Raw genomic sequence first — 23358 nt, forward strand, 5'->3', positions numbered from 1 at the left:
TCCCCCGACAGTAGCGCCACTCTCAGTAGTGTTTGCATCCTCTGGACACAAGCACACTTGAGAACATGCAGGCTGGAGGAAAGACGGGATGGGCACAAAAGGCTATCTTACTGTTGGGTTTAATTAATAAGCCCCATGCTAGCGCTGTTATTCTCCGTTTAGTCAGGGCTTAGCTGACGTCCCAGTAGTGCGCATCTACAGTCCTCTTCCCCTAGGCCCTTCTCTCTGGTTGCAGTGCGGGAGAGAAAGGTACAGGGGAGCAAGATTGTGGATGCACAACGTGGGGATGTCACATGTGCTGCGATACGTACCTGACTAAGTCACTAAACAAAGAATGACCATGTCAGGAGGGAGCATTAAACAGGGGTGTCAGAGAATAACAAATGTTACAGGGGACTTATATTACCATAGGGGGCTACAGAGGGGGCTTACATTACAGTGGGAGGCTACAGAGAGGGCTTCTATTACTGTGGGGGCTGAACAGGAGATTCTGTTATTGTAGGGCCATAGAGTGGCTTATATTACTGTGGGGACAGAAGTAGACATTATTTTGTGGTCTGCACGGTTGGGGAATGGAATTATTACTGAGTGAAGGCACCTATGACTCTGTAGGGAGCACTGAGAGGAGCATTAGGATATGTTCATATGTGGTAGATTTTTGTCCCGGGCGACATCAAAAACCACATCATGCTTTCTTCTTCAGATATTGGTGATCTGCACCAAAATCTACAGGTGACTGATCTGGATTACGGTTTTCTCCAGCAGGTTTCGGGGTATTTTGTAGCTTCCGAATTGTATCGTGTGCACACATCATGGAGCAAATTAGACACAAGCTATCAGCCTCATATCCAAAATGGCTCTCTGCCCAGAAACAGCCAGACAGGGCCTTTTATTGTAAAGCATAACATGGGCGGGCAACAGGTTACATCAGTAACATATAGGATTCTCATTTGTCGGATCATATAGAATCCCCCCCTCCTTCCTGCCCACCTTCTCTCAAGTCCAATGTATAAGCAAGTCTTTGTCTCACAAACGTGCTCGAATCTGAAACTGAAAGTAGATATCTCTTTGTTCAAGAAGATTCTGTGTGGGGGATGGGGAGGACTGGGAGAACACTCTGGATAAACTCAAGCAATAACATATAACACTGTGATTTAACTCTTTCCTTATGCAGCAGAGTTTCACATTAGGCTGAAGTCACAAAACACACATAATACATCTAGTGCAAATCGATAGACATTTTATGCTAATTAATTATCATGTCTACTACAGTGACAGGTAGATTTTGGTACAGATTTCTAATCCTCTTTTGAAGGAGTGAAATCTGCAGTGAAACTGCAGCAAATCCGTCACCTGTGAACATAACATTAGGGGTAGTGGTAGAATGAAGACTGTACTGGGAGAAGTCTTCATGGTAGTCTGGATCAGATGGAGAGTGGGGCATGTTCAGAGTGTAGGGGTGAAGAGCTGGCTTAGTTGAGCAGACAAGCAAGAAGAAGTGGAGTCAAATGATGAGCACAGAAGCTGCACTAAAGGAAGATGGAGGAGAAGGCAAGCAGCCGAATCCAGCGAGCTGAAACATCCATGTCGGGTCACACTAGGAGAGAGGGGAGTATACATTTTTTATTATTTTTTGAGCCGTCAAGAAATTTAGAGGGGTAGGCCCACTCAAGATACCTTTGCATTGGGCTCATCAAGATATTAAAATGGCCCTGGCTGAAGTGAGCATCTACTACTCAAGACTAATGTATTTGTAACTAAAGGTAAAATTACACTTTCTATTATTTGGTCTGTTGTGTTCGTGCCTAGTGGAGCAGCAAGTTATGTTCCTCTAATCATTAAACAGTATGTAAATTCTTAAGTGCAGGGAATTTGATAAGGACCATTACTTGCTAGCCCTTATTTCCATAGTAGAAATGTACTATCACCACAAATTAACATATAGCGGTTGAATTCTATTTTATACAGTATTGTGCAAAAGTTAGAAAAAATGCTGCAGAATAAGAATGCTTTCAAAGATAGAAGCGTCAATAGTTTATTTTTTTTAATTAACAAAATGCAAAGTGAATTAACAAAAGCAAACTAAATCAAATCAATATTTCGTGTGACCACCCTTTGCATCAATTCTAGGTACACCTGTGCAAAGTCAGAGATTTTGTAGGATAAGTATGGATTTACATGGGCGTCAGCGTTTTTACATTCACCCAACAGCGACATAATAACATGTGAACGGGCGCACAAATCTAACGTTTGTGCGCCCGTTCAGACGGCCCTGGTAGAATGCATATACGCTGAGGCCGTAGTGCTGTTGGGTGGGAGGAGACAGTTTAGCTCTGCTCCTGGTGTCTCTCAGCAAGGGGAGGTGGTGGGATGGGGCGGGAGCTAGTGTGCTAAACTTCCGCCCCTTGTTGCAGTCAGCAATGGATGGGGGCAGAGCTTAGCTCTGCCCCTGTCCCGCCCCCTCCCATTGCAAACAGCTGGCAAGGGGTGAAAAGGAGCAGAGAAGGGGTAGGAGTTTAGCAGTCACGCTGCTAAACTCCCTCCCACCTCCCTTCTCCGGCAGCTGTCATAAGCGTAAGTACACCCGACTGAAATGCACTATCTTGGCCGGCCGGGCCCTTTTACACCACGGAAATACGCCCATGTGCACTGATGCATTGTAAACCAATATACACCCGTGTGAATCCAGCCTTATAGTCATATGCAGAACAGCCTCCGACATTGGAACTCTGTCCTGCATAGTGTAATATACATATGCAGAACAGCCTCCGACATTGGAACTCTGTCCTGCATAGTGTAATATACATATGCAGAACAGCCTCCCACATCGAAGAGCTGTCCTGCATACTTTCTTAATTTCTAATTGACATAATAAGACTGTATTCATTTCTAATTTCTCTTATGATTTTAATTTATCAATACAGAAATTAGAAATGAATAGCGTCTCATAATATAAATGTATGTAATATCACTATACATGTATTTACAGGAGTATTACAAATGATCTCCCTGATGTGAAACACTCATAACTCACATTTCATTTTCAAAAAGCTGCTAATAAAATCATTGAGCAATTCCAAGAAATCCACAATATGCTTTCCCCAAAAAATAAGAGCTAAGGAGTGTGCAGGTGGCAGGGAAATTGGACTGGAAAGGGTTAATAGAGCATAGCTATTAACTCAGGTGTTGAATGAATGCACTCAGATCTTGGTCTACAGGGGAACTTTATTGTTGCTTTGTATAGAAATATAGGACATTTCCAGGGAAACTGAGACTTTCCACGTTTACTTAATCCTAGAACTGCCAATAGAAATTCATTCTATTCCTTAAATCAGTATTTAACTACCAGAAACTCTGCAAACCAGCAAGCTGTAGAGAACACCCTGTACTCAGTGAAACCTGTTTCTACAAGTGCCATGAGCCTTACTGACCCAGCAGCCATAAGGTTCCTATTGCTGTCAATGACGTGCTAGCAGTAGGGTGGCCAACAGGTAGGTATTCTCCGATAAGGATGAGTTTGGTGTTTACTCGGGCAGGGTGGGAAATGCCTGGGAACACATTAGAAGGGAAAAAAAGCAGAAGTAGCTGTATATCAGAGAAGTACAAGGAGTACTAATACCTAAGTTAGGAACACTGTATATCGCAGGCTCAACCCAACAGAGTAATATCCCAGGTGCAGGGTCTATAAAACCTGACACATGAAGCGGGTTCATGGATTTGGTTACAATATGATTAAGCGTACAGAACGAAGAGCGTACAAATGAAGAAGTTAAGCAGCATTATTGCCTCATAAAACCATTGTATCAGGAATGTCGGCCTCGTTACTCAGCCAAGGGCAGGTTAAGGGCATGGCTAGGTAGTGTTTCCAGGTAGAGGAGCTTGCAGTCTATCCATCCCAAGTATGTAAAGCCTTGGTTTTCAGAGTTGAGTGTCTGAGCTTCCCTAGCTTCGTCTACAAGACAGTCATAAGAGATGCAGCAGATGTAGCCCTCCCACATGCTTGCATCCTCTTCTCTCCCAGGCAGCCTGCACTTCTCTCTACTTCTTCATCTATTCCTAACTCTCATTTATGGCTATCTGTCCTTTACCAGTTCTATGCAGTATCTCTTCATAAGCTTAGCATCCAGCAGCATAACTGTTTCCCCTTATAATAACGCCATTTCCCCATGCACCTTCTGGCTGATGGTCAACAGCCTGGAAACACTTTGTCACTTGTCACCTTAACTAGGGGACCGTTCCATTTCACTATCAGTCCTCTTCTATTTCCATCTCTTCTTGCTCTCCCTTCCACGCACTCCCATTCCTCTCTCATGCACTGCGTACCTTCCTCTTTCCTTCTATGAAACCTTTCTCACGCAGTCATATCTCTCCTAGATCCACCTTGTCATTATGAACAAGATGAAAAATATCACGCGACGGTTCTCCCTCTCTGTTCCTCGAACTGAAACTATAAAAGAGTCAGAATTCACAGAGCAGTACAACCAGAAAAACAGTCGACATAGTGAAGGTGAGTGACTTTGTCATACATGATTATGTGTACTGCAGGAGGATTTATCAGACGGTGGATATGTGGCAGTGCCGAGCTAGGATTCATAGCCTATATCTTACTATGCCAAGTTTCATTTTTCTTCATGTTGACTAGCTGTAATTATTTGTGACCTTCCAACTCTTAAATGCTGTACTATCATATGCATGCTGAGTTTCTACTATAGCTAGCCTTGTAGCACAGACTTGGACATTCAGCGCAGTGGACCATATTTTATAGTAACACATAGAAGTATACTACTCTGCGCAAGGTACTTCCCAGACATTATATAATGCAAGGTAACTGTGTTATGACAATAAAGTACAATACTCCTGTTTTCATAGGGTTAATGCAATACTGGTTACAGTTAGCGAGGTGCAGATAATCCCCAATATACTGATTATAAGCACCAGTTTTTCTTGTGCCTTTATTGTATTCTACTTTTTTTCCATCATTGTTTTATCTGGGGCAAATTGCATCTGTGATTATAACATATGCATATAATAACAGAAATACACGGACATACAAATATGCATTAAGACAATGCAGGAAAATAAAGTGTTGCATGTTGCTACAATATATCAAATCTTACAAAAGCTGTTTATATACCACCCCATTTCCCCAGCTTGCCCCCAGACATCATTATTGTACAGGCCAGTGCTTCTCAGAAGGATGTTGCTCCATCTAAATCATGTGATCTTCTGTAGCATATAATGAAGCAAAATACAGAATGGTAACATATAGACATCACCCAGAAGTCGGCTTGATAGAATAGAGGAAATGATAACAGTACTGTTAACTGCGCGTTTCCTAATATATACAGTATGAATGCACATACATACGGCTCTATATGTTCGTACATTGTGAAGCATGGCTATCATATAATTAGTGCAGAAGATTTTTCCTAGTTAATCTAATTGGATTTTACAATTATTGTAATTTGGCAGATTTATTCTTATTACATTTAATGCTGCAATATGAAGAAATTCTTTATTGGAACATCCTCTATAACAGTGTTCCCCAACTCCAGTCCTCAGGGACCGCCAACAGGTCATGTTTTCAGGATTTCCTCAGTGTTGCACGGGTGATGTAATTATTGTCGGTCCTCAGACATTGCCACAGGTGTTCTTACTATAGGATATCCTGAAAACATGACCAGTTGGTGGTCCCTGAGGACTGGAGTTGGGGACCCCTGCTCTATAATAACAATTTACTGTATTTTTACATTCCCAAAGTATGGTAAAATAGTTAGAAGCGGAGAGCGACAGGCTGAAGGTCACTGAATTACACTGATGCAGAACATTGGAAACATAATTGTGTTATATGATCTGTGCCATGTGATCTGTTTGAAGCCTCCATCACACATTCTGGCATATTTGAAGGGACAAAAACACTCCGCGCCGCTCTATTTTCCCCATCAGAATGACAGACTCCTCAGTAAGTCCATCAGGCTTCAGTGGTATCCGTCGTGCAATGGACCTGGTAATGCATTGTGGTTGCCTATATAAACAGTAACCAAGACAGAGGCTTGGTAAAGGGAGATGATGGAGTAGATTTACTATTGACAATATAGCAGTTTTGTGGCGCAACCTGAACTAGAAAACTGTCGTACATGTTTTGAACATTTAAGATGTATTTAGACACTTTTTTTTTGCTAGTCTAAAAAGGAGGCATGGCTTCATGAGAAGGGGTGTGGCTTCCCAAGAGAGGGGTATTCCTTAAATGTTCTATTGTGCACCAGAACTTTGACACAAAACTGTCATAAAATGAGCCAACTAATAGATGGTATAATATTTATCACCCAGCATGAGCCTATGATAAATCTGGTGCATTTCCAGATGGTCTAGTCTAAATTTGCTCTGCCTGACTATTAGACAGAATTAGTAAATCTACTCCATTGTTTTTGACCTGTTATTTTGGGTATTTGATATTTCTGGTATCCAAATGTATTTAATGGTTTTTGGCTACAGCTTGTCTTGGTGTAGAATCCGATTTACCTATAGGCGCAGTAGGCCTGTGTCTAAGGCTGGGCGTAAGCGCATTTAAAGGGGTTTTGTCATTAAAAAAAAAATCTATACTTACTATTCCTTCCCTGTCAGTTTCCTTAGCACATCTTCTCCTAGATGAGCTTTTGCAGTGTCCCGGGTCACTTCACCACATGCTGGGCCCAGCTTGTTATGAAGGCTGCATTCCTCAAATTCCTTCCGGCCAGGTCAGTGAAGGTCACGTCCCTGTGCTGTAAGCTTCACTGCCTAGGAAGGAATTGTAGTCTGTTTCAGAGACAGCTCGCATGAGCAATCTCTGAAGAAGATAGGCAGGCCTCCTGCTGGCCTGTGAGCTGTGACCTAATGTACATTGGTTGGCAGGTAGAAGACTGCCAACCAAATGTACGTAACCTCACAGGAAGGAGAAGAATCAGGCAGCTGACAGGAGAAGATGGGGGAGGTGAAGATCTGGTAAGTAGACTGATGTACAAATTTAACATTATTTATCGACATTTTGAGGAACACTTTGTTATCCGATGGATAACAGTTATCATGTGACCAGGAACCACATACAGCGGTCCCCGGTGATATCTCCCTGCACTCGGCTATTTTTGACAGCTGGGTGCAGAGAGATTTTAAATCTGCCCGACCCACCAGCCTTCTGCGCACGCGCGCCATATTGGCTAATGCACAGATCACCACGGGACATCACGGAGGACGGAGGTGAGTATTTTCTGCTGCCCTCATGGATCCGATCTATGAGGGGAGCTGAAACTTTACCTTTTTTCACTTTTCCGTGATCGCCATTATCTATTGGATAATGGTGATCACGGGCCCAGGGAGTTCTGCAAACGTGATGCATAGACAGACAGCAGCTTCTGACAGCGTTCCTGAGGAATCTTAGCCGATGGCCTCCAGCTCACTAATATCCTTGGGTTTCTGTGCTACAACCGCCTTCTTCAAATGCCACCAAAGATTTTTTATGGGATTGAAGTCAGATGATTGTGACGGCCACTCCAGAATCTTCCAGAACTACTTCTGAAACCAAGCCTTGGTGGACTTTGAGGTATGCTTTAAATTACTGCCCTGTTGAAAGGTCCAATGATGCCCAAGCTTCAGCTTCCTTATAGAAGCCATTATGGTAGAGATACATTAACAGTCTAAAATAATAGCTGTCATTGTTGCCCATAGCAACCAATCACAGAGCAGCTTTCATTTCTTAAAGGCCGAATAAGAAATGAAAGTTGGGCTGTGATTGGTTGCTCTGGGCAAGAAAGACAGTTTTCATCTTGGACAGTTTTATAAATCTCCCCGATATTTTCTTCTAGGATTTCCTGATACTTGATTGAATCCATCTTGCCCTCCACATGCTGCAGGTTTCGACCGCCAAAGGAAGCAAAGCAGCCCCAGAGCCTCACTGAGCCACGGCCATGCTTTACTGTAGGAAGGCTGTTTTTTTCAGTGTATTCTGATTCATTCTTCCTCCTGTGGCCATAGGGCTGATCCATAGTTCTAGATTAGTTTCATCATCCCACAAAACAGAATCCCCAAACTTCTCTGGCTTATTTATATGGTTTGGAGCATATCGGAAAAAAATTTTCTCGTGCTTTCAGGGTCAGTCTTGATGTTCGGGCAGGAAGACCTTCAGCATTATTGTGCGCCTGTTACAGTACTAGTAGGGTGCACAGGAGTCTATGGCAGCTGCCGTAGTCCGGCCAGGAAGATAATTCCAGGGCTGTATTTGCGCCCGGCTGCGGGAATACGCCTGTGTGATCTGATGCATTGGAATCCAATGCATCCAATGGTAGCGTATACGTCCGGCCGTGAAAACGTCGGCCGATATTCGCTCCTGTGAATAAGCCCTTAAAGGGGTTGTCCCGCGCCGAAACGTTTTTTTTTTTTTTTAACCCCCCCCCCCCCCCCGTTCGGCGCGAGACAACCCCGATGCAGGGGTTAAAAAAACAACCCGCACAGCGCTTACCTGAATCCTGGCGGTCCGGCGTCTTCATACTCACCTGCTGAAGATGGCCGCCGGGATCCTCTGTCTCCGTGGACCGCAGGGCTTCTGTGCGGTCCATTGCCGATTCCAGCCTCCTGATTGGCTGGAATCGGCACGTGACAGGGCGGAGCTACACGGAGCCGGCATTCTACACCAGCGGCCCCATAGAAGACTGCAGAAGACCCGGACTGCGCAAGCGCGGCTAATTTGGCCATCGGAGGGCGAAAATTAGTCGGCTCCATGGGAACGAGGACGCCAGCAACGGAGCAGGTAAGTATAAAACTTTTTATAACTTCTGTATGGCTCATAATTAATGCACAATGTACATTACAAAGTGCATTATTATGGCCATACAGAAGTGTATAGACCCACTTGCTGCCGCGGGACAACCCCTTTAAAGAGACTCTGTCACTATCTTTTTGCCCCCCTCTCTGATGAGAGAATAAGGTAGTGATATTCACGTTGATTACAGTGATATGTCTGCTGTGTGGATCTGTGCCGTAGTTTTGGAGAAACTTGCTTTTTTTATCAGTACAGTAGTACGACATGCAAAGAGGAGTACTTAAAGTAGTCCTGGATATTCATGAGCTACAGGCTAGTTCCACCCTACCCTCCAGCCAATGATTGACTGTTGTCTGCCCATTATTGTGTACAGTGAGAGGGCTGCCAATCATTGGCTGGAGGATGGGGTGGGTATGGCTAGCATGCAGCTCATGAATATGCAGGACTAGTTCTGGGTCTGGCTGCTACAAATTAAATGCAAATTACTCCCAAACTGCTGCACAGATCCACACAGCAGACATATCACTGTAATCTGTGTGACAGACACTACCTTATGGTGGACTCGGAGAGGGGAGCAAAAAGAGGGTGACAGAGTCTTTTTAAGAGATTAAACCCACTTCTGGATTAATAGGTGCAATGTCTTCATGAAAAGTTGGAATAATGAGAATAAGTAGAACTAAGTGAGTGAACTCTTTGGACATTCTAAAAGGTGCACTTGCACATAATATTCTGCAAGTATCTTAAAAGGAATGAAACCCGTATATTTTAACACTTCTGTTTATTTAGTATTACTCAGATACACTGAAAATAGTTTCTTCTTTTCCAAAGCCAAAATGATAAGTGGCTATTTTGTATTCATGAATGCATGATACTTTTTCGAATAACTGCAGACAATGATTGTTCAATATAGAATACAATTTAAGATGTTATGTAGTATTAAATGGAATACAACTGAAGAAATGAGACAAGGAAATAAAGTGCACTGGTTACTTGGTTAGTTAGCTAAGCACAAGCACTCAGAGCCAAACATGAGCTGCAGAGGAAATAGTATTTTAGGGTATGTAAAGAGAGAAACTAAAACAAGGCAGTGATCAAAATATAATTTTCTCCTCTCCTTTATGCTCATAAGATTTTTAATGAAGTCTTAAATTAAGTATATTGACATGCTTAAGAAACAATAAAGATAAATTGTACATAATTTTCATTGTCTTTCTTTTGAGTAGCGATAAGCTGCTTTCATTTTGAATTTATAAAAACTAGCCTGGGCAGGAACTATCACCCAGGGACCCAACTAAGTGAGGTTTCCTAAAGACCCTACAGTCGACTTCCAATGATGTCTGTTAAATATAGCTAGTCCCCATCATAGTAGTGGCACCTGGCCAGAGTACAGGAGAAAACAAAAAATTAAAGGAGAAAGAAGAAAAGTTAAGGTAGGGCAGAGAAATAAGAAGGAAAAAGATTAAGGTGTTTTGTGGAATGAGCCCACCAATAAAGGTAAACAGATCTATGAAATAGAACCATCCAACAGCCATTTAGAGAAGAATGATAAGTCACAAAAGTCTATCCATACGGTCCAAGTGGAATAAAAGCCTGTAAGTTCTATATCAAGGTCAGAGCATCTGAGTTCCTTCATGTATTTCAGGGAGTCCATAGTCTCGACCTAGGAAATCATTGGAACTACAATATTTTGTTTCCAGTATCTGGGTGTCATGTTTGCCCTGAGCGTAAGACGTACCACGCCCAGGACAAACATAAGTTTGTGTTCACACAGAGAGCAGACTGTGGAGCAGAGTAAAATATCATATAATCTAAACAAAAGGAGGAAGGGAGAATCTCACCCTAACTACTAGGACAAGAACAGCCCTGTCTAAAAGCAAGGTTATCGCCTCGATAAAGGCGGCCCCATGTCTCGTGCCTCAGCTATCAACTCTAGCAACTAAAAGAAGGAAAACAGTAATAAACAAACAAAAGCACCACTTAGCCTTACAATATAACTCCTCCATCATGAAATTGTCAGCTCTCCACACAGACTGATAAAATAATCAGCAACAACCAGACCATGAAGCAGAGTTAAATAATGCCTGAGGCAATAGAATTGGAATGACAGAGTTCCAAAAACACCAGGGTAAAATCCACATACGAAACACAGAGGGAATACAGACAAACAACCAAAGTAACACCTAAAGATATAGCAAACCACAAAAACATAAACCTCAACCTGTCGGACAGACTAGAATAGTGCAGCCAGTCCACAGTGCCATGACCCCATCGCAGCCAACGGCCATGACACTGGGAATGATTTGGTGCATAGCCATTATAAAGTGCCTAAGTAGACCTTTTTTAGATTTTGAAATCGGGCTTGGAAACATGGTTAGAAGTGCTATCTCTGGTGTTATGTCGAGTAGGATTCTACACATGGCTTTATAAAGTCTAGAGATATCTTTCCAAAGAGGTGCTATGATTCCCTTCTCCTTTAATTCCTTAGGGGCACCTCAATTGTTTTAGACTTTTTCATCACTTTTCAAAATGAAGAACAAAATAATGTGGTACCGTTACAGTGTCTGAGGAGCATGCCCTCAGCTGAGAAGACAGCAGGGTAGAGAAATAACCATGTCACGGGGCTCTACCATCTCCTCACTACGGGTGGCTAGGAACCCAACCTCGTTACCACAGGGGAAGACCAACAATTAGCAACCGAGGTTATCTTAAGTTCTGTTTGTCGATGAGACTCCAACGTTCCATCTTCTGCGGTGGATCACTCCGATAGAATAAAGTAGTCCACACACAGAGAGTATTTTTTGAACGAGAACCGGGAACGTTCGGTCCTGTCCTTTTACTTAAACTCTTCGAGCAGTAACAATAAACAATTCTTGCACACAACAATTTTGCATAGTGTTAAAACAGTGAGGGTTACAGAGGCATTATGCATCCACAGTCCTAGTTATCTGTAGGATCTTTCTTCCCAGTTAATCTCTCTCTCCTGCCAAACACTCATTTTTTCTCACACACTTGCAGTTTCTCTCTTTCTCTGGTTACATGCGGTTCTTGCGCTATACTTCCACATGTTTCCACCATGTCCGGGCTTTCGTACCCCCTAAGGGCATGAGCGGCAGACCATCTCTCTGTTTCCTCCATCTCTCCTCACCAACTTACTTCTCACCCACTCACTAACCAACCAACTAACTATAGACACCTCTCACTACACCAGACATTAACACTTTCATGCCTGCAAACTCCAATACACATAAATCTGATGCATTCCACATTTAAGACAGTAACACAAGACAAACGTGTATTCTGAGGTGCTGAAGGGGACCCAAACTCTGGTTCACTACAGTTCTCCCATACTTAAGAAAAGCCAACCTTGGCATCTCCTTAAAATGGAGTATATATCCGGGATCGGAATTCCTCAGTGTTCTATCCCATTATCACTGTAGAACTATATATCTCAGTCTAGGACAGTGTAAGGCAGAGCTGTTACACAAATTTCCCCTTTAGCTCAGAGTTAAACTATCCCAGTGCACTCAGACTACCTGGGATCACACTTCTATTGCACAACTGTAATACATGACAGCGTGTAGAGAAATGGATTGGCCAGTCACAAGAACAAATACTGCTAGGCTGAGCGGAACTCAGGATTCACTAGCATATGCTATGAGGCCCATCATAATTCTTCTCCCCAAAGCCTGAAATTGAGATAAATCACTGTAAGTTGACACGCAGATAGAAAAATGTGATTACTACACTTTGAATTGAGGAAAAGTGGCATGACCTTCACTTTCCTCCACTCATGATGGGTGGTAGCTTAAAGTCAATACCCCCAACCGAGCTGACTGTGAATGATAATGAGGATGTGTCAGATAAGACACAAGACTGACACTGGAGTAATTGGGGGTATGGGGTCTAGACCTTCTGACTAGATTCACTCAGACATACCATACAACTCAAACATTTATTCCATGCAAGCGATGTATTAGAATATAACTTTAAATACTCCCCACATCCTCACTCCTGAACATTTGCATATAACTTTTAACATTGCATAACTTTTAAGCAAAGAAGCATAGAGCAAACATCACGCAAAACACAAAATAATATGTCTTTAGAGACAATGGGGAACAAAAATAATTTTGTAGTCTCTTGGGGCAAATGACAGTTTAAAATGTCCTGGTAGACAACTGGTACATAAAGTCTTTAGTAGAACGTCACTTTCCTCACCGTCGTGACTACAGACTCTTCAGACTCCGACTCTGAACTGCAACCTATCAACGTCGGGTTACTGTGAGGCTTTTTCTTCTGTGCTGAAAAAGTTATAGTTTTTATTGGTACCAGTTTGAGGTACATGTGAGTTTTAGAATGCTTTTTATTGCGTTTGTGGGATGCGAACAAAAGAAAAATAGCAATTCTGGCATTACTCTTTTCTTTGTTATATTAGTTTTACAGAGTTCACTGTGTGTGATAAATAACACAATATTTTCAGTGTCTGGGTTGTTATGAATGTGCTAATATTTATTATGTGTTGAATTTTTTTTTAGATTATATCCATTTAAAGAGTTTTTGTGGTGAAAAATTTATTTTTGTAAACAATTTTTTTTTCTTTAAATGTAATTTTTTTCAACTTTTTGAGACACGGTTTTCAATCCCTCAAGGGGACTTGAAGATGCTTTTGCTTGATTTCTAGCATAGTACACTGCATTACGTATGTAAGGCATGTTAGGGGTTAAACTGCCAGGTTCTGAGGTTTCTGTGTTGCTAGCTGTTAGAGCAGGAGCCTGGCTGTCAGTAGTCAGACAAGCCACCGCCTTAAAAAGATGTATGTGCAGGTTTAAAGCCCATTAGTGAGGTCAGTAAAAAGGTGTATTGGCCGTTAGTAAGGGGTTAATTTACATTATAAGAAGGCAAGATGACAAATGGGAGGAAAAGCATAGCATTTACATAATGATAAACGAGTTATAGGACTCTTGTTCCGTGTAAACATAGAAGGTGAAGCGCTGAGTGAGAAGTCCGTGATCGAGCAGCAAAGTATGTCTGTCTATACGGTCTGCATGAGCGCCAACGACCTTAGCGGTGACGTCAGCGCTCGTGCAATTGTTTAGCTGACTAGCATTCCGTGTAAAAGGGCTTATTCACGCGGGCATAAATACACTCCGAATTCCCTTTGATTTGCGTATATATGTGTGTGGAAAACAAATCACAGAATGACCTATTCTGGTCTGTATTGTGAATCAAAATAGACCCATAAAGTCAATAGGACTACGCAAATATGTAGTGAATACACGATATATGCGTATTTGTGCAAGACATCAATGTTCAGTGGCTGTAGTCAGACCTTTGACCGGGAAGACAAAGATGTACAAGATGGTTGGTGGTCACAATGGCTCTACAGTCTCCACCTGGTACATCCAAAATGCGGCGTGGTCCGGTTGCGCTCAGGGAATAAAGTTAGCAACTGTGCCACAAACTTTCAGTACTTATCTGTCCAAGTGATGCCAGTACCTCTTCTGAGTGATAAATCACCCAAGCCGAAAAAAAGAGTCGACAATCAAGAGGCAGTTTCAATCCGGAGGCACATTATTTTCATTTACTCACAATTTCCAACTCTGATTTTCCAAGAACAAAATACTGCAAACAGTATTAGATACAATACTCTTGGCATTTTTCTTCTGCACAAGCTCCAACACACTTGCAATTAGGAGTCACTCTTCCCTGAAGTACAGACGTCATCAGTCTCAGTTATCTGATGGAAGAACTCGTGGGAGAACACACCTGACATGATGTGAAAACACATACCATCCTTTTATCACTTGCTACGTCCCTTATCTCGCTTTTCTATCGGCATTTTGCATAGTAGCTACTTGCAACAAACTTTTCCTCCGACCTGCATTAGCGTCCCTTGATCATGCAGTTAAGCAGGGGAATGTGTGACCATATCCACCGACTCCTTCTACAGGATCCTGAGTTCTGTAGGGATACATCCCACGGAAGATGAGATAGGCTCAGGGCACTGCCCCGGCAGGAGCGTCAGAGCCTTCGCGTCCTGCTCACACGTCCTCTCTCACTACATCTCTATTCTCTCTACACACTACTAACTCCACCCCCAACCTCTCTAATCACCTATCGCGCCACACAGAGCAGGTTAGGGAGACAGACACACCAACACCACCAAGAATGGTGACACCAACATGAACACAAGACATAGACTAACATAACTACACATACCAAGGCACAAAGACAACCCACCTGGGGTAGACAAACACCAACCTAGAGGTACCCTAACTTTGGGCCACTACAAATGGGCCTTCTTTTTTTGTGCTCGTAAATATGCAGTGATTACACATGCAAAAAGACACAAGAATGTTTAAATATGCAACAGTTTCAGTTAATATGCTTCATATTAATGGACTAAAAATAAATAGGCCCATGTGAATGAACCCTAAGATTTGTGTATAAGATTTTTTTTTAACTTTGCTTTATTTATCACATGAAATTATACGATACAGAAAGGAAAAATGTATGATATCAGCATACAGTCATGTAACACGTAAACACTTATTTTGCATTTTCAGACTTTTCAAGGCATATGGATATACATACTTTAGAATACTGCTTGATATTATAGACTGGAGTTTACTACCTTAAGCTGTATCTTCTGATTTTTAATAACGTATTTATTATTTTTTTTTTTTATTTAACGAAATATATTCTCTGTACTATATGCATCTAGGATTTGAAATAAACAATAAACAAAAACTTGTTAAACCGAAGCAACCTGCGCTGGTCGTGTTATTTCTGATGGAGCTCTGTTTATTCTGTGGGTAACGTGGAGTAGGCCTCCAGCCATGAGCCCCAAATCTTATGGTGCTTGTTTGGGCAACCACTGTTTTTATATATAATTTTTTCATAAGGTATTATCGAGTTTACGAGTTGGATCCATTGTGTAATCGGGGGTGGATCTGAGGCCATCCAATGCATGCCTATCTCTTTACGTGCTAGGAAGAGTACTTCTTTAAGAAATATACGGGTATATATTGGCCACAGTTCCTCCTCTAAAATTCCAAATAGGGTTATTTTGGGGTCTAAGTTTATGTTGTAGGGGGATTCTAATAGTTGGTTTATAAGGGTTATTACATTGGACCATTAGGTCTTGACAAATGGGCAGTTCCAGATTAGGTGCCAGAAGTCCGCATTCGGTTGGTTACATCTGTGGCAGGAGTTTGAATGGGTGTTCCCTATTTTAAATAGGCGACTAGGAGTAAGGTATGATTGGTGGATAATATATAGTTGGATCAATTTGTTGTTTATGGCAGGAGATACTGATAAATGGGATTCTTCTATTTCTTCCCATTCTTCAGGTGCTAAGGATGGGATGTAGTTTTTCCATTTGTCGAAGACGGGGAGTGGGTTGGAGTTTAGTTTTGCTGATAGTAAATGTGTGTAAAGGGACGAGATCAGACCTTTAGGGCCTTGCGATTTTAATATGCCAATCGTAGGGAACTTTGAAATTTGGGTGGAGGTCGGAGGGAATTGGGTGCTCAATGCATGCCTTAGCTGGAAGAACCTGAATAATTGCAGGTGCAGGGTTTGGAGCTGCTCGCATAGCTGGGTGAATGTAGGAAATATTCCATCCTTATATATGTCTCCTAGCGTGGTGATTCCAAGGTTGGTCCAATAGTGAGTGTCTGGAATGGAGAGTAGGGCTGTCAGGCCGGGGTTGTCCCAGAGGGGAAGGTCTGACACCACATCTTGGAACCTTTGGAGCGTTTTGGCTTCTCTCCAGACGCTAAGCGCCAGCTTATGTAATGGTAGGATTTCAGATGGAATTGTACATTTTGGAAATTCTAAATAGTTTAGTAAATTATTGTCCTTTACTTGTTTCGCCAAATAGCGATCTGCCGTGGGCATTTCTTGGGGTCGGAACCACAATTGAATGTTCCTCAGTTGTCCTGCCAGGTAGTACAATCGGAGATCTGGGAGGGCCATCCCAGCTCGATCCTTCGGCCTTTGCAGCGTTGTAAGACTCAGTTTAGAGCGAGTTGAGTTCCATACAAATGATGTGATGAGAGAGTTGAATGATTGAAAGTACCGTTTGGGGACCTGTAGTGACATATGTTGTAATATGTATAGGCATTTAGGCTGGATAGCCATTTTGACCAGGTTTATACGGCCCGCTACTGATAACGGTAATTTAGCCCATTTCTTAAATTTGTATCTTAGGGTTTCTTATAGAGGAATGATGTTGTCATCTATGGCGTTGTGATATTCGCGTGACATAATTATCCCCAGGTATTTAAACCTAGAGACTATTGCTAGGTCATATCTGGTAACGTGGGGGTTGATTTTAGGGTTAATGTTTGTGTACATAATTGTGGATTTGGTCCAATTTATGTAAAGTCCGGAGAATTGGGAGAATTTATCTATGTGGGTCATAGCTTGAGAGAAGGAGATATCTGGGTTTGATAGGAAAAGGATGGTGTCATCCGCATAGAGGCTCACTTTACTCTCAATTCCCCCCCATTTAATGCCCGTTACATTGGTAGAGGATCTTAGACGGATTGCCAAGGCTTCTATGGCTATGGCAAATAGAGCTGGAGATAAGGGACATCCGTGACGGGTGCCTTTCGTAAGCGGGAATTCTGCCGAGGGGATGCCATTCACCATCACGTTAGCCTTTGGGGATTTATATATGATGTTGATCCATTGTCTAAATTTGGGGCCGAACCCAAAACGGGTTAGACAGGCTTCTAAGAAGTTCCACTCTAGGGAGTCAAATTCTTTTTTCATGTCCAATGACACAAGGGCCCAGGGCATGTTGTATTGTCTGCCTAGCTGAATGTCCGTCTGTACTTTGCGGATATTAATCGTAGTGGATTTGCCTGGCATGAAGCCTGTTTGATCAGGGTGTATGATAGATAAAATTACTTGGTTCAACCTAGTGGCCAAAATTTTGGTTAGGATTTTATAATCCACATTTACTAGTGAAATGGGGCGGTAGGAGTTGCAGTCCATCGGGTCTTTGTCAGGTTTTAGAAGAACTATGATAGACGCTTCATATAGGGAGGGAGGGATTTTTCCAATTGGGCTTGGTGTAGAGTTTCGTGTAGGAGTGGGATTAGTTGGTCGCTGTATCTCCGGTATATTTCTATTGGGAGGCCGTCAGGTCCGGGGGACTTATTGGGTGCTATGTCTTTAATAGTTAATTGAATTTCTTCAACTGTTATTGGTGCTTCCAGCTGTTCTATTTGTTCAGCGGATAGTGTTGGGAATGTTAGATCCTGTAGATAGTTAAGGATGTCAGGGAGAGATTTATGCGAGGATGACCTATAGAGGTCTGCATAGTATTCTTTGAAACGAGCTGTTATAGTTTGTGCATCTGTGAGTTCTGTGCCCTGTGTATTTTTGATTTTTAGGATCGTGTTGGCTTGGTTTTCCTGTCTAATTAAGTTCGCCAGTAGATGGCTTGATTGGTTGCCCAATTCAAAATAATGCTGTTTCGTAAAGAATAATTTGCGTTTGGTTTTTTCGTATATTTAATGTTTATATAGGCGGGCTAGGCCAAGCCAATTTACTCTATTGGAGTCTGTAGGGCTGGAGATGTAGATTTTTTCGGCTTCTGATGTTTGAATCTCGAGTTCTTTATCGATTTGGGATGTTGATTTTTTGATGTAGGAAATGGCTGATTTAAGGCATCCTCTAAGGTATGCTTTAAAGGTGTCCCACTTCAGGGCATAATGAGCGTTATTCTCGTGGGCGTCCAGAAACATTGATATGTGTGTTGGGGTTTGATCGTTAGTTTTTAGGAGTTTGAGCCAAAATGGATGTATTTTCCAAGTGGGGGTGAGTTTAAGATTAGGAAATTTGAGTGTTAGTAATATTGGGCTGTGGTCAGATATGCCTCGTGGGCAGTGTATTATATCCATTGTGTGAAGTGCCAATGTTGAGGAGGATAGTATATAATCTATTCTTGACAGCGTGTTATGGCCTGTAGAGTGGCATGTGTATTCAAGGGTGTCAGGGTGTTTCGAGCGCCAGAGGTCTACCCAGCCCACGCTTTCAAATAGCTGTTGCATTGGGGAGTCAACTGTGGTGTGGGGTCCAGAGGACAGGTGAAATCTATCTTTATTTGGGTTCATTACCCTGTTAAAATCACCCATGCAGATGACGTATGCCGAGGGGAACTGATGAGCGAATGCTATCGCTGCCTGTATGAGGTGGAGGTTGTTGTGAGGTGGGTTGTAAATGCATATGATGACATAGGGTCTGGAGTCAATTTCGGCGTATACAAATATGAATCTACCGTCAGGATCTCTTTTGGTGTTTATGGGGTTCCATCTTAGTCATTTGTGTATAAGGAGAGAGACCCCTCTGGAGAGAGAGGTGTAGAGAGAATGGCATGCCCATTGCACCCATGGTTTTTTAAGAGAGTCAACTCTATCTATGGTGAGGTGAGTCTCCTGCAGGCCCACAATGTGAGGATTAAATCGCTTAATATAGGAAAAGACTGCTTTGCGCTTTTTAGCGGTGCCCAGGCCTCTCACGTTCCAGCTAAGGCAGGTCAAAGACATTAAGAAATATTATGACATGTGACTTGAACGGGTGTTTCAAATGATATGAGCATATTTTTTGTATTGGGGGAGGAAGATTATACCAGCACAGGTTTGCTTGTAACACAACTAGTACACTTTTATAACAGTTTAAACAGTTAACAATTGCCATTCCGCTTAACACTAATATATCACGGGTGACTAAGAAAGAAAAAAAAGATAAGCTACAATCTAGTGGAGAGTAGCTGTTGTTGTGAGTGGGGGATATTCCGCTGGCCTATAGGGGATTAATTCCGAACATCAAGTTGTGAGCTATTGCCGCTATGGCGGTTGCTTCGGAGGCGGCATGAAACTAGAGGAGGAGTGTGGCTCCTCGGTTTGTTCTTTTGTGGTATCACCGATAAGCCAGTGGATCATGGGTCTGAGTACATTTTAGGAAAAGAATTTACATTATCCTTAATTATTGCATGGGTGTTAAACAGCCTCGGACGACACAGAATGCATACGGAGCCATTCCATGGCTTCAGCTGGGGACTGTAGAAAGATCACCTTATCATTTGCCACAATCCGTAGGCGGGCTGGGTATGCCATGGAGTATGGAATGCCTCTATCTCTGAGCTTCTTCTTGATATCCATAAAAGAAGCTCTCTGTTTCTGTAAGTTCGCTGAAACATCAGGGAAAATAGAGATCGCCGAATTGTTATATTTGAGGGGACCTTTCAGTCTGGCCTGACACAGTATTGCGTCCCGGTCCCTACAGTTCAGGATTCTTGCCAGAAATGGACACGGCGGGGCGCCCGGTACTAGTGGCTTAGTCTGGACTCGATGGGCTCTTTCTACCGTAAAGGAGGCCGAGAAAGCGTCCTCGCCCAACATAGTTTTAAGCCAGTTTTCTGCAAAGGATTCTGGTTGAGAGCCTTCGACTCTCTCTGGGAGACCTATTATGCGTACATTGTTACGCCATAGCCGGTTCTCCAGGTCGTCTGTTTTGGATTGATAAAATTCTGCCTGCCTCGCGGCTTTTTGGACCGCTTTTGGGAGCGGGTGTAGGATGTCTTCTACACTAGAGATTCGATCTTCCATTTCATACATCCTGCCCCGTATATTTTGTAAATCTTGTCGTAATAAGGTGACGTCTGATTTAACTTCATCTATTTTCCCAGTAAGGGAGGATTTACAGGTATTTATGGCTTCTAGTAGTTGACGCATTGTAGGTTCTGAGTTTTGCCCCGAGTCGGTTTCATTATCTCTGGCCTGTGTGGTCCGGGACGATTTGTGTATAAGATTAAAGAGGGAAGAGACAATGATTAGGAAATCACAGAAAAGGTTGTTGGGTGTGAAGTGCCCAGGCAGCATGATATATACCCAAAGGCCAAATTAAGCCCACTTGTTAATATCTGGAAAGTCCTCATCAGCTGAAAGGGAATCTGTCACCTACTTTTAATCCTATAAACTAAGCCTAGGGGCTTAAAGTAGGTGACTGGCTGTGTCCAGGGATGTAAATTATATATTTACCTACCCCGTTACTCCCTCAGTGTAATCGCTGAAAACCGCCACTCAATGCATTGAGTGGTGCTTCTAAGTAATCCGATCATTATAAAATTAGAACGGGCGGACTACTTAACAATGCCGCTGCATGCACTGAGCGTCGGCTTACAGCTTGCACCCCAGACTCCGCGAGTCACTTACCTTCAGCCCACATATGGCTAAAAATAGGTGATAGATTCCCTTTAAATTCCCATATTTTTCTGTCTGCCATTTTTTTTAAAGTCCTTTCAGTATCAAAACTTTAAGATCCATTAAGGGCTTTTACCCACTAGCGTTTTTCCCCTAGCGATGCAAGGTTGATTGCCTCGCAGCGCAGAGAAAACATGATATCGCTCATTGTTTTCAATGGGCCCGGCGGCACCAGCTCCAGCCGCATTGAAAGCATAGGGAATACATTGCAGACTTAAAGACGGTACTAAAGACGTACAGTTGACTTCCAAAGAAATCTGTTAAATATAGCTAGTCCCCATCATAGTAGTGGCACCTGGCCAGAGTACAGGAGAAAACAAAAAATTAAAGGGGAAAGAAGAAAAGTTTAGGTAGGGTAGAGAAATAAGAAGGATAAGTCACAAAGGTCTATCCATACGGTCCAAGTGGAATAAAAGCGTGCAAGTTCTATATTAAAGTCAGAGCATCTGAGTTCCTCCAGGTATTTCAGGGAGTCCATAGTCTCGACCTAGGAAATCATTGGAACTACAATATTTTGTTTCCACTATCTGGTTGTCATGTTTGCCCTGAGCGTAAAACGTAGCACACCCAGGACGAACATAAGTTTGTGTTCACACAGAGAGCAGACTGTGGAGCATAGTGCCTCAGCTACTAACTCTAGCAACTAAAAGAAGGGAAACACTAACAAACAAAAGCACACTTAGCCATACATGGTTAAAAATAGGGGATAGATTCCCTTTAAATTCCCATATTTTTCTATCTGCCATTGTTTTTAAAGTCCTTTAAGTATCAAAATTTTAGATCCATTAAGGGCTCATGTCCACGGGCAAAATAAGAATTAAAATCCGCAGCAGATTTTAACTCTTCTCCTGCCCGCGGATCCGCACCCCATAGGGATGCATTGACCACCCGCGGAGTAAATAAATACCCGCGGATGGTCAATAAAAGTGATTTTTAAAAAAATGGAGCATGAAAAAATCTGGACCATGCTCCATTTTCATGCGGGTCTCCCGCGGGGATGGCTCCCGCGGGCTTCTATTGAAGCCTATGGAAGCCGTCCGGATCCGCGGGAGACAAAAATCAGATTTTACTCACACGCTCCGGTTCTTCTCTTCGCCGCGGCGCCATCTTCTCTCAGTCGCGGCCGGACCATTTTGCATCGGGCTGGCGCATGCACGGGGCACGTCACCGACGTCATCCTGCACATCCGCCGAGCCGAAGAAAGAAGATCCGGCCGCGACGCAGAGAACATGACGCCGCAGCGAAGAGAAGAAATGGAGCGGGTGGGAGGTGAGTTTATTCTTATTTATTCCTATTTTCAGCCCTCATGTCCGCGGGGCAGAAGGGACCCGCTGCAGATTCTCCATGGAGAATCCGGAGCGGGCCTGATTTTCCCCGTGGACATGAGGCCTAAGGGCTTCTACACACTAGCGTTTTTTTTCTAGCGATGGGAGGTCGATTGCCTCGCAGCGCAGAGAAAACATGATATCGCTCATTGTTTTCAATGGCGCCGGCGGCACCAGCCCCAGCCGCATTGAAAACATAGGGAATACGGTACTAAAGATGTACAGTCGACTTCCAAGGAAATCTGTTAAATATAGCAATCCCCATCATAGTAGTGGCACCTGGCCAGAGTACAGGAGAAAACAAAAAAATAAAGGGGGAAGAAGAAAAGTTTAGGTAGGGTAGAGAAATAAGAAGGAAAAAGAGTTAGGTGCTTTGTGGAATGAGCCCACCAATAAAGGTAAACAGACCTATGAAATAGAACCATGCAACAGCGATTTAGAGAAAAAGGATAAGTCACAAAGGTCTATCCATACGGTCCAAGTGGAATAAAAGCCTGCAAGTTCTATATCAAAGTCAGAGCATCTGAGTTCCTCCAGTTATTTCAGGGAGTTCATAGTCTTCTACCCACTAGCATTTTTTTCTTTAGCGATGCAAGGTCAATTGCCTCACAGCGCAGAGAAAACGCGATATCGCTCTTTGTTTTCAATGGAGGCGGCAGCACCAGCTCCAGCCGCATTGAAAACATAGGGAATACATTGCAGACTTCTGCCACAGCTGTCACAGCTGTGGCAGAAGTCCATGATGCTATCCCATTTCTTTCCATGGGGCCGGCACTGCTGCGGCCTCATTGAAAGCAGTGGATTTGCAGCCATAATTTTATGGGAAGGGCTTGAATTATAAGCCCTTCCCTGAAAATCATGGCTAGCTGTAAAAAAAAATTTTTATATATATATATATCACCTAGAAGAGCCGTCCAGCTCTTCTCTCCTGCCCCGGCAGTTTTCTTCTGTATTCTGGAGGCCG

At 42.9% G+C, this 23358-nt stretch overlaps 1 protein-coding gene across 1 annotated transcript in view; it reads left to right on the forward strand.

Moving 5' to 3' along the window:
• CDK18 (cyclin dependent kinase 18) overlaps positions 1-23358 on the forward strand; it is a 142178-nt gene that overhangs the window by 46550 nt on the left and 72270 nt on the right. Inside the window, exon 2 of the mRNA XM_066598673.1 lies at positions 4375-4507. Coding sequence (XP_066454770.1) covers positions 4390-4507 — 118 coding nt within the window. The 5' untranslated portion in view covers positions 4375-4389. The remainder of the gene's footprint in view (positions 1-4374; positions 4508-23358) is intronic.

The sequence above is a fragment of the Eleutherodactylus coqui genome, chromosome 4 (genome assembly GCF_035609145.1).
Source record: "Eleutherodactylus coqui strain aEleCoq1 chromosome 4, aEleCoq1.hap1, whole genome shotgun sequence".
Lineage (NCBI taxonomy): Eukaryota > Metazoa > Chordata > Amphibia > Anura > Eleutherodactylidae > Eleutherodactylus > Eleutherodactylus coqui.